The sequence below is a fragment of the Argiope bruennichi genome, chromosome 4 (genome assembly GCF_947563725.1).
Source record: "Argiope bruennichi chromosome 4, qqArgBrue1.1, whole genome shotgun sequence".
Lineage (NCBI taxonomy): Eukaryota > Metazoa > Arthropoda > Arachnida > Araneae > Araneidae > Argiope > Argiope bruennichi.
This window is the reverse complement of record NC_079154.1, coordinates 107,194,901-107,210,580: the sequence shown is the minus strand read 5'-3', so window position 1 is coordinate 107,210,580 and position 15,680 is coordinate 107,194,901. Positions and strand designations below refer to the sequence as shown.

The window sequence follows — 15,680 nt, the reverse complement described above, 5'->3', positions numbered from 1 at the left end:
CATGCTGCAAGACGTGTAAGGAATGTGATTGAAGCTCATTTCCCTGGTGAAAGTAAAGTTTCATGCACTTTCCTATCTGCATGGCTAGCAAGGTCTGAAAATCTGAGCCTTTGTGACATTTGTCTACAGGGTTTTCTCAAAGGTCGAGTTTATCAAGGCCATATAACTGATACAGCAGACTTGGTAGCTAGCATCGTTCAAAATGTCTCCTTCATTCCTACTGAAAATAGTGGTACACTTTCAGCATATTGCTGATTGACTAGGTATGCACATAGAGCATACAAGGGTGTAAATAAATAAAATATTTGTCATTTTATTCTTTTATTTTTAAACTGTTACCTTTATTTTTTTCCTTACAGTGCCATCTATTGGCAAATTCTCAAACTATTCCTACAACGGAAATGTAGCCTCTTGGTCTAAGTAACAAAATTAATTAATTTTAACCATCTTGTACTTACTTCCATATTCCCATGATGATGTCTTGTCTTAATCACGTGATAAATATTCAAAGTATTCGATATATGATGCGTATTTTGTGAGTAGCTCATATTCAAATTCTTTATCACATTTTGAAAGTATTTTTATGAGAGTATTTTTTATGTTAATTTACCAAATTTTTCCCTGAACTTAATTTTCAATTTGAAACAACAGTATTGTCTTAAATTGAATAATTATTATACTTGAAGCATGATTGATATAAAAAGTCGCGAATTATGTGAAATTCCTAAAACATGTAGTTGCCTGCAGTCTGACAAATAAGAAACAATAAACAATTTCCTTATAATGCATATATGGGTTTTAGCTTTCGAGGACACATTTGTTGCGAATTCGAAGGAGGAAAAAGCAATCACGAAATATTACTTGTCTATTGAAAGCAACAGAGTCTTTCTATCATTTTACTAATGCTGATAGATTTTTTTCCTTTGCTTCATGGAAATTCGGTAAGTTTTTTGAAAAAAAAATAGTTATTTGTATGTGTAGTTCTTTGTTATATCTCTGCTTTTATTCTTTAAAAATAACTTTCTAGTCTATCAAAATATAATTTTTCATGAATTAATTAATGTAAATTATGATAAATTTGAGACATATTTTGATATCTGAAACATTTTTGTTGGAAAAAACGTGGACATGAATTGATTTTTATTGTATAATTTGAGCTATATTTTGAAACATGGAACATTCTTTATTAATAATTAGAATTATATTCTAATATATGAAGTAGCTTTTCTTTAATGACTGGAATTATATTTTGAAACGCAATGTTTTTTTTAATCTAATTATTGGAATTTTATTTTGATACATATGTGATTTTTTATTTAATCATTTGCAATATATTTTTATGCATATGCATTTTTTAATTTAATTTTTTAAATTAGATTTTGATAATAAAAAAAACAACCGTGAAATATTTTTTTTTAAGTAGCTGTTTTTTTTCTTTCATGAAAACTATATGCATCGGAGTGACTGTAAAAACATTTTGAACTTAAAACGTAGTTTAAATTAACAATTTATGTAAAAAATGAAAACTCTCAGTGCTTTTCATGAACTATTTTATTTTTCAAAACTTTTAATATTACTGTTGAAAACAATTTTATCATCTTTAAAATGCTATTGATCATCAATGTTTAATGTTTCCCTCATTTTATATTATCTTTGATTTCATGAAGACTATGGAGTTGGAGTACGATGTATACGTCCCAAATTATGTAAACAATAACATTGCTCCCGTTGTTCTTCTTCACTCCATGGTCGAAACCAGAAAAACATGGCTGCATACAGCTCCAAATATCATGAAATATACAGGAAGAAAGGTACTTTTTCTTTAATATACCTTTATATATGATATTTATCGTGATAATTTTTTGAAAATTAGCCATTTAACTAAGATTGTGCATATCATGTAATAAGAATTATATAAAATGTATGAAATATCTAATTTCTGAATTATCTGACATTCTAACATATAATATTTTATGTATATGGATTTGCATTTGTTAATAACAGCGTAATTTATAATAGTTCCAAAGTTATTTCTTAATATATCTGTTACAATTTCAAATATGCAGATAATAAAAATAATGACAAATTTTTTTTCTGTGCTCAATTCAACGAATCAAAAAAGTGCACATTTGATTAATTTTCCAATAAATTTTATATATTTAACATATATAAGAACTCTCACATTCTAATTATATATTCAAATTGGGAAAAAAGAGTTATTTCCGGTCGCATACATTTTAATTTTCTAACATATGCAGAAAAAGCATAGTAATCGTTAAAAATTCGTAAAACACTAGAATGTTTACGAATTTCCACATTTTAAATCTCCTTGAATCGAAAAAAAAATGTTTCTGTCTGTCTTCTGTGAAAAAAATAACTCAAAAATATTTGGAATTAGGCAGATGATATTTTTGAAATTGTTTTTGTATCAAATTTTTAGATTTCTATGAAATTTTGAACGAAATCTATTTAGAAGAAGTCTGCTGGCACGGCTGTAGGACCAGAACACCGATAATTTAAAATCATAAACATTTATATAGATAAAACTTGGTGCATAATTTATAATCTAAAATTTGAAACAAATTCTGTCAAAGGTTTGCCTGTCTGCTTGTTTATACTTTTGAAAATATGTAATTGCGATACTTTAAAAAAATTACCAACTCAGTTAAATGAAAATTTTATCAGTTTTAGCCTCTAAAGTACAAATCCTGATAAGATTTTGAAATAAATTTGACTATAAGACAGCCATCTCTTATTTCTGTACTTTCGTGTATTTTTTAAATAATATAAACCAAAAGATCAATGATTTAAATAAATAAATAATATTTGGTATGTAATCGTTTGACTACAATTATAGATCTATATCAGTTATCTTTTTTTCAATTTGTAATAAATTCCTATTACTTGAGAATTAACAACATCCTAACGATTAATCGCCAAAGATTCCAAGTTGTTATGTTTTATTAAATATTGTTCGCAATGGTATAGGGTCTAATAAGGATAATAATAAGGATTTCTTCTCAGCATAATACAAATACACGATTACCGATTTCATTTACAATAGTACGAAGCAAATAGCTACCACATAAGGACCTGAAAATAAATCTGTTCACTCACGATGTTTATTGCTTCTTCTTATCTTTAAAATTTTAAACTGGAGTCGGGGAGAAGGAGCATCTTTAATAGAAAATATGCGAGAAAATTTCAAGGAGATCTGTTTAAATGCTGTAAATTTTGTGTGAAATTTTATGTGTTAAAAGATATGCTAAGAATACTCATCACCATGTATGGATAAATATGACCTAATTATTCTAAAAAATACTAAATAAAGAAGAAATAATAAAGATTTCTTCTCAGCATAATACAAAAACACTGATTTAAAAAGAATATTAAATTTCTTTATTATTTTATAGACAATGTAAATGTCATTGCCATCTATACCGCTATTTCATTTTACGAGATTTATCACAGTTTTAGAGTGCTCATCTAATAATACGCCAAAGTCTTGTCAAAACCATAAAGTTTTATTTAGTGATTCTTGCGCATAAAATCACACACTGAAATGTGTGGATATTGATTTCAAAAATATTTCACACAATGTAATTGAAGTATCACACGAGACGTATTATTGTTGTTGTTGTTTCTTATGTCACTAGCCATTGACAAGCCCGCAGTTACGAAGACAGCGATTTTAAGCCGGTGAGGGAGAGTCTCTTGTTTTTTTTAGTAGCGCCAACTAGGGCCAAGAGTACGACTTTGCTACTCACGCATCACTCATTCACTTGCATAACCCCTTTTTACAGGAGGGCAAATTCACACATCTCACAGATAGAACAACGGAAGAACAGCCATGCCCATACCGGGACTCAAACCCAATACGCCCAGAACATTGAGAAGACGCGCTACCACTATGCCAGGACGCCAGCAGACGTATTATAGTGTCCCTACTTACACCAAACCCCCACATAATGACGCCATGGTTCTACACTATTTAATATATTATGAAAGAAAGACGATTTTTTAATACTCGATTCTTACAATATCTTCAAAAAAGCTTCATTTACACACCAGATTTTTATTAATAATACATCAAAGGAGCATTTATTTTTCTATTTTTAAAATCTTAAAATCTTATGACCTAATCTAAAATATATATTTTCGTAATTTTTGCCATGATTTCATAACAACTACTATTTGAGTCATCTTTGCTTAAAATATATAAGTCTTGTTTGTTTTATAAGTAATAATGTATAATTTTATTTTATGCAATTGTATATTTAACGATGGCGCAATATTTCATTCAAAGAATATTTTATACATTTAAAAATCTTACATCAAATGGAATCTAAATGAAAGACAAAGAACTTGCTCTTCAATGGTAAGGAATTATTACTTTGATTTGTAAATATATCATGCCATTTTCCGAAAGCTGAAACCTATACAGTTTGAAGATTAACGGCTTATCTTAAAATTCAGAATATCTTTATTTGCATGATAGTTCACTGAATATTCAAGAATATATTCACTGTGATTCAAGAATATATTCACAGTGAATATATTCAAGATATATTCACTGAAAATACAACCAACTGTAGGCTGCTGTGATTTATAGTAATCTTCGAAATCGGAGGATAACAGAGCAGAGATTCAATTTCGCTGAAGATTCGCCCATCATGAGGATATGGTGCACGTTAAATGCCATACTTTCTCAATTTAACATAATGTTCTCTCATATGATATTTACTTTATTTAATCACAACTCAGAATTAGAAATATGAAACCCAAAATAGCCATAGTGACATTTCCAAATGGGATGATAAATTAATCAAGTGACATCAGTGCTTTCCAAAATCATTTTAAGAAATCTACTAAAAAAATATTTACCCATAAATAAATAATTAGAGTGATATACGAAAAGTGCTGGTGAAGTGTCTTTAGAATTAAAAAAAAAAAAAAACAATTGTTAAAATTTAACGGAACCCACCTGTTTGTTTTAGGTTTATGCTATCGACGCAAGAAATCATGGTGAAAGTCCATGGAGTGACGAATATTCAATTGATGCCATGGCAAATGATTTAGAAGAATTTCTTTATAAGCATAAGATAAACAAAGTCATTCTTGTTGGTCACAGTATAGGAGGAAAAGTAGCGATTGAATATGCTTTCAGAAAGGTAATAATGCTGTTTTAAAGTATATGTCTTTAATGTATTCATTTTTATTGTTAATGTAATTTTAACTTTCTACAACAAATTAATTAATGACATTTGATTACAAATAGTTATAACAATTCAAATTCATTTTTTTTTCATCATTCAGTTTCTGCAAAAAATGTCCTGCTATAATTATTAATAATATTAGAATATAAAGATTATCAATGAAAAGTAATATTGATTTACAGTGACCTGTGTTTCTTAAATATCTTTTGTGAATATTACGTAGACAAGCAACATCAAAAATGAGAATTAATAACTCTAATACATAGAATAAAATTGTGACCATTTTTTCCAAATTAAAAAGAAATAGAATTCTGATGTAAACGGAAAATGAATGAAGGAAAATGTATCTCATAAGTGAGAAAATAATCTTAGTTGCACATATCATCAGCCTGATGCCCTCCAAACAAATTAAAGAATGGGAACAACGCCCATTTGATTGGCTTTCACAATACTTAATTCTTTGTTTTCATTCAATCTGGAATAATCATTTTTTCACATGCTATTCTGTCAGATTATATGTGCTATTGTAAACTGTCACCAATATTTTAATTATTATCTTTTTTTTGCTTGAAAATGTTTATTCTCTTTCAGATGTCTCTAAAATATCAAATTTCAGATGTTTTCTTTCTCCCAGTCCATAATCAAGCAACATCTGTTGTTTTAATTTTAGATAATATTTGCTAGTTACTTTTTCATAGACTAGTCACTAGATAGCTTACATTAACAGTAAAGTATCTAGTTGTACTTAGCAATTAGATAGATAATTCTTTAACAAATGATGGAAGTCAGAGACAAGCTAACAATATAAATAAAACAGCTCGAGTCACAATATACATACTTTATCAAATAAGAAATTTTATTCACTTATTGCTTATTTTATCAAGAGGAGGGAAAGTCCGAAATATCTTATATGCACATCCTGGAATTATGTTCGATAAAAGTTTTATAGAATCTGGCTTCCATGCGCAATTTGCATCAGCAGAAATTACTACATCCTTATCCTTAGTATAGTGAAACACATCAGAAAGTTTTACCAAAGAGTGTCAGCAGATATTTAGTATAACATCTGCGTCGGTTCTTCTCTAAAAAGATTTCTAATTTATTTAGTTAGTGAGTTTATTTATCATTCTGTTGAGCCGATTAACAAAGCCCATCAAATACGATACAACATAGAGTTTCAAAAGAACTTGAGGTACTAGTGATGTAAAAGTATGTTGAGACAATCACGCATCATGCTACTTAACGAATGAATTTCTTAGAAGAAAATAGAGTACTGCATGCAAAACAAAGTTGCGGTACACAACAATTGCTTGATATTCAGACGAAAAGTACGAGTAAGAAACCTCCTACAGGTCAAATTCATCTCTCAGTATTTCATTTCAGAACAAAATCATCACCAGTTTTCTTTTTAAAAATCTGATTGATGAGTATATTACTTTATAACTTTTCAAAATAGTAAGAATGCACTGCTACAATTTACTGCACGACAATCCTTATTTTCCTTTTTTTAACAACATAGGTTATCTAGTTTGGCTGCAAAAAGTAGCATATAAATTAAAAATGTACGATGATTGGACATGTTGTTGTTGTTTCCTATGGCACTTGCCACGGACAAGCCCGTTGTTCAAAGACAGCCGATTTAATCCTAAGGGGGACACCTCTTGCTTTTATCGTAGAACCAACTTGGACCAAGAGTACGACTTGACTACTCACGCATCACTTATTCGCTTGCACAACCCCCTTTTACAGGAAAGCACATTCACACATCTCACAGACAGAACAGGAAAAGCAACCATTCGCAAACCGGGACTCGAACCCGAGACGCCCAGATCACGTGGAAAATGCGCTACCACTATGCCAGGACGCCGGAATGATTGGACATTCTATAGTAATAGTCTTATAACTGCAGCCGAAACGATAATCAGTTAATAACTGATATTAACTTGAAATAATTATAATCCTTCGATGCAGTCATCAGCGTAGAGTGCAGTTTGTTTCAAATGATGTGAAAGGTGAAGAATACATGAAGCAATATCAGTTATACTGATATTCAGGATTGAGGGGATAGTTCAACACCAAATGTCATGAAGAGGTTTCTTCTTGTTTGGAATTAAACCGAAATCGAGATAGAATAACTTATAGATTATTATTTATAGAATTGATTTAGATTAAATCGAGATAGAATAACTTTTTACTGCATTTGGATATAACTAGTCACCTCGTTACCACAGAACTTAGCCGTATAAACAGGATTTATTATGACTGGCTGTTAGTATATTCCCTAGTCAACTAAGCCAATACCAATTCTCCAGACTTCAGAGTCTCTTTGGAGAAGCCGGATCCCTCCCTTTTCACTATATACAATCGTGTTACCGAATTGTGTGCTTCTTTCCCTAACTTTCCACTCTAGTTACAGAAAATTGTCCCTCCCTTTTCTGTATATGCACACTATGCCGAAACAATCGTGTTACCGAATTGTGTACTTATTCCTCTAACTTTCCACTCTAGTTTAAAAAAATTGTCCCTCCCTTTTCTCTATATGCACACTATGCCGAAACAATCGTGTTACCGAATTGTGTGCTTCTTCCTCTAACTTTCCACTCTAGTTTTAAAAAATTGTCCTTCCCTTTTCTCTATATGTACACTATGCCGAAACAATCGTGTTACCGAATTGTGTACTTCTTCCTTTAACTTTCCACTCTAGTTAGAAAAAAATGTCCCTCCCTTTTCTCTGTATGCACACTATGTCGAAACAATCGTGTTACCGAATTGTGTGCTTCTTCCTCTAACTTTCCACTCTAGTTTTAAAAAATTGTCCTTCCCTTTTCTCTATATGTACACTATGCCGAAACAATCGTGTTACCGAATTGTGTGCTTCTTCCTCTAACTTTCCACTCTAGTTAGAAAAAAATGTCCCTCCCTTTTCTCTATATGCACACTATGCCGAAACAATCGTGTTACCGAATTGTGTGCTTCTTCCTCTAACTTTCCACTCTAGTTTAAAAAAATTGTCCCTCCCTTTTCTCTGTATGCACACTATGCCGATACAATCGTGTTACCAAATTGTATTCTTCTTCCTCTAACTTTCCACTCTAGTTAGAAAAAATTGTCCCTCCCTTTTCTCTATATGCACACTATGCCGAAACAATCGTGTTACCGAATTGTTTGCTTCTTCCTCTAACTTTCCACTCTAGTTTTAAAAAATTGTCCTGATGTTTATTGATCTCATTAAGATATACGATACATCTTCCATCATAAGCCTCAAAAGTATTATTTCTGTTTCAGGTAATTTGCGACTTTTGATAGACTAAAAACAAATTATACATAATGCTGAAGAGTTATAAATATTTTAGATTAGTAACAGACTAGTGTGAAATGACAGTAAATTTCCGATATAATTGGTAACAGACCAAACATATCAGAAATATATTAACTGTAGCATGATTCATCGATGATTAACACATACTTTCCAACTGGATGACAATTTTTTACTGCAGTTAAAAAATGAATACAATCTATTTAGATAGATAGTTGGAATTTTAAGCAGGAGTCGTGACAATGTATTTATTATACGACGATCATTATTAAAAAACTGAAACAAATGATATTGCTGAAAAATATCATTTGTTCCAAATAATCTTTTTATTTTTAAAACATTCTACAGAAATCAAATTTTTTTTTCTTTTGACACCCCTTTTGTGCACTAGATTTCTTCAGATTAATTGAAAAACAATATTTAATTAGAATTGAATTCGTTAAATTTTTTTAGGTTGCCATTTTGGGCGATATATTTTAGCAAATATTCAGGCCTGAATTTAAAATCGTATGTCATTATCTGAATTTTACTGAGTAGATTTATGAACAGGGAAACTGAAGGAACTAAACACTTGCATCCTATTTTTGTATTTCGTCCACTTAAGTCACGTGACATCGCAATCTTTTACCGATGCGTAGTTGTCTCTAACAAAATGAGCAAAATGTATAAAAATCATGCTTTTTTTATATCCTCAAATTTTTTTTCTATATGCTCCACAAGATTGTATTATTATATGATTTTGATAATCTGAAATGTACTATTTATATTGTTTTCGTGGTAGATTTAATGTCTGAAATTGATTTAGGGCTAAGAATTTATTTAAAAATTAATATTATAAATAGTAAAATAATCAGCAGCAACATCAGTAAAATAATCAAGGACACACTTTTCGTATATTTTCTGTTATTTATATTTACTTTTCATTTTAGCCAGAAAGCGTCGAGAAGCTCATTATCGAAGAGAGTACACCAAGAAATTTTATAGAAGGTGGAGGTAAACTTTCAGCTTTTTTCTTGAACTACATGAAGGATATAAAAGATACTATGCCAACAGATATGAGTAAAGAAGAATTAACTACAGTTTTGAGGAATTTGGCAATAGGCTTTGCTGCTGATGTAAGTAATAAATTTTAAATCGATGCAATATTTTAATGGTTAACTAAAATAGATATTTTAATCACTTTAAAAAAATAAAAAAAAGGATTTATGCTTTAATTCTTTTGCAGTTGAGAGCAACAGAAGAATACGTATCAAACTACGATTTTAGCCTTTTACCGTTGAAATGGGAAGGAAATACATATGCGGTGCAATTAAACCTTGATGTGATAGCGTATGCAGTTATGCACAATAAATTGCACCAAAACTTAACAGGAACATTTGAAGGAGATGTTTTGCTTTTATATGGTTCGAAATCACAATATAGAATGTAAGTATTTTTTTAAAATATTGAAACTCAAGTGCATTTAAAATTTCCTCTCAGCAAGCTGGAATGCAAAGGTAGATTCCTTTACACCCAAGTTACTATCTGGCAACATAAATTGTTGATGTTAGAAACAGTCAAATTTAGAGCCGGGATGCCCTGGCTGGTAGGGCTTAGGATTCGCGTCTCTTGGGTTGCGAATCCAAACCCCGCCGGCTGAAGACTCTCCGGGCGTGTGTGTGGTGGCTGGCGCATGTATAAATTTGTCATGGTCACAAAGTCCTCCATGTCGGGAGTAATACCACTGGGGGGTACTGTATTAGGGGTGATCCATCTCTGATTCAGGTCTAAATTACGATATGTAGATGAGTGGATGAAACGCATGAAGGAAGTCAACCCTGTAAAAAAGAGTTTTGACGTGTGTGTAGCTAAGTCGTACTTCTGGCCCTAGATGGAACTGCAGTAAAAACAAGGGACGCACCCTTAACTCAAAATCATTGACTTCTAAGGTCAGTGGGCTCGTCTATGACAAGTGCCATTAGAATTAACAACAGTCAAAATTAGGGCTTTAAAATCACTTTTCTGCCTTAACTTCTAAAATATACCTGTTATCGAAAAACTTTAAATACAAAAGTTATTTGCCTTAATGAGGCGCTAATTGAATTTATTTGTGTATCTTCAATATTAAGAAAGTTATAGCGAAATGAAAATTTCAATCCCCTATCACCACCACCCCTTTTGAGATGGGCCATTTACGAACTCGTCCAACATTTTTACAAATCTTACAACATATTCCAAGCAGACGAAATTTTCTCGACTTGAAGTCTTGTCATGAGAACCATTGCATTAAGCAGTCCTGTAGGAAACTACCTGATATGAGAGGGTACAAGTATTGTAGAAAGGTCTTGTATCGCTGATTCCAGAACAGATTCCTCTGAAAACATATTATAAATGACACTTTTGTGCACGTTAAAATCCTACTGACTGAAAACTCGCTACTTAACTTATTATCAAAGTTAAAATTAGTCTAGATAGAACACCTATAGGCAGCCAAATAGTCAAAACTGTACACATCTATGAAAGTTTAATTATTTTTAAATTCATAACAATTTTAAGAAAAATTGCAAGTATTGAATTTTATATGTCATTTTCTAACTAGTGCGTGTAAACGTTATCGATATCTCTACTAATAATAAAAAAGTGCTTGAGTGTTGACGCCCCACAAAACAAGCTGTTTCATCTAGAACAACTAAATTCTACATAGAATAATTTGAAGGATTAGAATGTACATTTCGGAACTTTTTTTGGAATTTATTTATTAGAATTTTAAAAAATTAAAAAAGAAGCTATATTTTCTAGCTTTTCAGTTATAACATCTAAAATATTATAGAACAAAAAATAAATTTCTCATCATTGTAAAATTAAAAAATAATCTTTTCAATGATGTCAATTCTTTATAGATGAATTGCTTCTATTGTTAACAAATTTTAATAAAATATTTTACTCGCACTTTGCAAAAATATGTTTCACTGTTGAAGTAAAATACAAATAATTTCCATTTCTTGTGAAAAATATTTTTTACTGGCGTTTTTCTATTGTTCAAGATATAAAGAATCGGCTTATTTCTTCATGATGTGTAGGTTTCGGTATAATGTATGTTTTTAATAAAACTATTGATATTTTGTTGTAATTACCATTAAGGTTTAACTTCTGAATTAAAAAATGGTAAAAACCCTTTTATATGCGGTCACTTTGAAGTATAAATGCTCTTTTATAAGATATAATTGGATGTATAGTGACAGAAAATTAAAGAAAACATAAAGAAGCATTTTAAGACATTTAAAAAAGTATGAGCAATGGAAAATTGAAAATTTGAAGCTTAAAGTTATTGAAAATTCTATTGAAATTTGAAATTTAAAGTTATTTTTTTGCCGAGGAGGCCATTTTGAATAATTTCACAAAAAAAATCTATAAAAATTTTTTAGCTACCATTATCCTGAAGAAATAAATGGCTAACTTTTGATAATTTTTCATTATAGCATACAGATATATTGTTGGACAAAGTTTTTTTTTTTTTACACATTAAAAATATTTTAACAATCCCAATTTATTTATAGAATAATTGTTTCTGAATTTTCACAATTTTTTGTCTCTTTCTTTGCATAACTTTTTAACAATATATTATATTGTTAAAGTTAAATTGAAATAATTGTTTTCGTTGTTAATCGGATATTTAATTGTGTAAATTTCTTTCAATGTTAATTACAAAAGATGAAAAGATAACACGAGGAATAAAAAAATTAAAGTACCTCTAAAGCTATATTTTCAATAGCGATTGTAAATTTTTGCGAAGACCAGAATCTCGCTTTATTTTTAAATTTTTAAAATCCTAACTTAAATTAACTTATTTAAATTTAAATATTTTTAATAATTATAACTCTAACTAAAATTAACTTAATAATTTAATTAAATTCAAACTTCAGAAAAAAAAATCGTTCCAAAGTGCACATTTCATCTTTCCAAAACAAATTTGTACTAAACTTGGTACTTTTCAGGTCAAACGGTTTTACCCTTGTATGTCAAATGCATATTATTACATCTTTAATAGTTGAGATAGAGATACTCCTTTATTATTAGAAGAGATTATGATATTCCGCATCGTAATTGCAATTGAATCTAATATTTTATTCATTATTTTTTAAATTTTCAAAATAAGGTTTCTATAAAATAAGCTAGAATCATGAAGAAACCCTATCCAGCATTTTGTTGTAAAAAAAAGAAAGAAAGAACTATGAATATAACTTATCTAATGAATACATATTAAACGGTAATATATTTAACAATAACCGTAATGTATTTTTAACGATATTATATTTATATCTTATACTAGCACATTATTTATGCATAACTTGAGCATCCAAACTTATCGCAACAAACAAGAAGTTTAGCTAACGAAATCGAACCTATGACATAATAGTGACATCAGTGTCTGGATAATTTATATCAAATCACATAATTTCATTTGCGATGAGGTAATTTCTTTCCCATACCTTATATAAATTGTTCAAGTAATTAAATAGAAATTTTCTTCTTAGTCCTTCAATAATGAGAGAAAATTACGTGCTTAAATATTTGTGAAACAACAACAACAACAAAAAAAAAAGCAGTTTCTACTGATCATTGTAACAATGAATCCAAACGTTGAACATCATAGGAAATAAATCGATGTTTTAAAAAAACCATCGAATTCAAGTAAAAATTTCATGGCAATTAAAAAAGCACTTTTAAAAAAATATATTTTTTTTAAATTAAATGGCATTGAAATAAAATTTGTAACTATATTATTTTCTGGGGTTATCGGGAAAAAAAATGACAAAATTTAGTTTTATTTTTAATTAAAATAAATCTTATCAAAAAACATCATCAAAAGACATTTTTTAAAATTTTTAAATGGTATAAAAATTAAATTTGTGCTTTATTATTTTCAGAAATTATCTGGGAAAAATGGTAAAATTCTGTTTTTAATTAAAATAAATCTAATTAAAATTAAAAAAATCGTTTCTAGGTGTATATTCTCATTTTTTTAAAAGTAAATTTATGCTGAATTTAGTAACTCTAGATCTATTCATCTGTCTTGAAGAGTGGTAACACACGCACATACGCATACTTTCTTTTATTAATAAGTATATAATCAAAATTGATTATTTCAAGGTGTTATTCAAGAAATGATAAATGTTAGTGAAATCAAAACAATAACATAGAATAAAACTATTAAAACAAAGTGAAATAATAGTAAAAGATATAAACCGTTTATTTTTCTTCTTGATAATTGTATCGCTTGGCTAAATTAAAAAATCGAAATAAATAACTGAGAATCAAGATGCTCTTAAAAAAAAAGAATAATATTAAAAAGTTTGTTGCAAATGATTCTATTAGTATGTAAATTATATAAAAAATAATTTTCGTGATTTTCCATTTCCTACTTTGAAAAATGGAAAAATATGTTCCATTATTCCTTGCCCTTCTATATATTCCTTTGTTCTTTGCCGAATAACCGAAGAAGAAAATCTCACTTCATTTTTTTTTATTGCTGCAAATAAGCAAACAAAATATTTAAATAATCATGAAATCAATTAATTAAAATGCAATTAATTAAAAAATCTTTTCTCTTCTTGCTTTATATTATGAAAATAAAGTAAATAATTCCCTTCAAAAATATCTGGTAAAGGTAACGAAATTAAAACACTGAATTCAAGATTTTTTTTTTTTCAATTAATAAATTTTCTGGAAAAAAGGACCATTTCTAAAAGTTTCTCAAAATTCTCAAGAAATTAAGTCAAATGAACAAAATAATCCTTATAGAATGAAAATTCCATATATATTTTATTTTAAAATACAGGGGCAAATACGTATCTATGAGAAAAATCATTTAAAACAATACAAAACATTAAGCAAAGCGTTTTTTGCATTAAATTTTTAATTTCGACTTTTGGTGATCGTCAATTTTAAATAGGGACTCATTCAAAATTGTGGTACATTGAGTTGGCATTATGGCTATTTGTGTACGAAATTTCATGAAAATAAGTTCGTAGATTACTTTACTTGTTTTTTTTTTGACTTAATTTTTTGTTTAGATACCGCAGATAAATATGCATATACGAGAATTTACTAATTTAAGTGTAGATAGAGGTTTTCATTGTATGAACTGCCTATTTTTTATATATATATATATTTGTTTTCATTTTTTAGAGGGTCTGATCCCTTATTTTTAAAGTATTTGCCTCGGACGAAGAAAGTGGAATTTGAAAATGGTGGACACTTTCTACATCAAACATATCCTAAAGAATTCACACAAGAAGTGGTCAGTTTCATAAACAGAGGCACAACACTGCAAGCTAAATACTGAAGGAAGGACAGTTAGAATGATTTTATTTCAATTTTATAGTTTCCAAAAGTTGATTAATGTTTAAAGCTATGTATTTGTACATTATCAATGTTGCTTTTTTCCAAATTGTATTTGATCTTCATTTAAAAAGTTGTTTTTGTATGTACTTTTTTAATTTTTTTATATTTGAAATAAATTTATCTTTCCAAATAGACTTTAGAAAACAATTAGTCATTGGTTTCAATTTTAAATAGACTATATTTTCCACCGCCATTACAAAATCAACTGTCAATTATATTCCAACTATTTGCAATTGAATCATTTTAATTATTCATTTTAAGTAACAAATTACTGCTTGCTTGTGCAATTCCAATACTGTCAAATCATACATGCACGCATTCAAAATGGACAATGCTAATGATTTTTTTCCCTTCAAATTTGTAAATAAATGTAAAGCAAAATATATTTATTTTTATTTATTATCTATGAGAAAATTATTAACCCGGTTTAAAAATCTTTATATTGTATGTTGGTTATTTTCGAAAATCAGCACTTTGAGAAACAATAATTTTCCGAGATTCTAAACTTAGTGTACATTACCTTTTTGTTTTCTAATAATGTTTACGGCTAAAAATTATTTTAATTGATAATAGTTATGGTTATGGCTTGATAGTTTAAAAAATATCGCCACTTTTTCTTAAATGTGAAACTTTCAATATTTTTATTATATTCATCTGATGATAATGTTCATTTCTCAATTTAATTCCTCAATTAAGAAAATTTTATGCGAAGCAGCATTTTAATACATATATGGGTTCCAAAAACTTCCGTATCTTTCAAATGT

General features: G+C 28.8%; 1 protein-coding gene across 1 annotated transcript; it reads left to right on the top strand.

The window, feature by feature from the left end:
• Window positions 1–796: 796 nt before the first annotated feature.
• Window positions 797–15,050, top strand: LOC129966651 (protein ABHD11-like). The gene is made up of 6 exons (XM_056081152.1): window positions 797–941; window positions 1,668–1,811; window positions 4,998–5,171; window positions 9,462–9,647; window positions 9,758–9,957; window positions 14,701–15,050. Exons 1-6 carry the CDS (start codon window positions 903–905, stop codon window positions 14,855–14,857), a joined length of 900 nt encoding a protein of 299 aa, XP_055937127.1. The 5' UTR covers window positions 797–902; the 3' UTR covers window positions 14,858–15,050.
• Window positions 15,051–15,680: the final 630 nt, after the last annotated feature.

Coding starts and splice junctions, on each gene's coding strand:
- LOC129966651 (XM_056081152.1), top strand. CDS start 903: ATGCTGATAGATTTTTTTCCTTTGCTTCATGGAAATTCG. Junction 5,172..9,461: donor TTGAATATGCTTTCAGAAAG/GTAATAATGCTG, acceptor TTTTCATTTTAG/CCAGAAAGCGTCGAGAAGCT. Junction 9,958..14,700: donor TCGAAATCACAATATAGAAT/GTAAGTATTTTT, acceptor TTCATTTTTTAG/AGGGTCTGATCCCTTATTTT.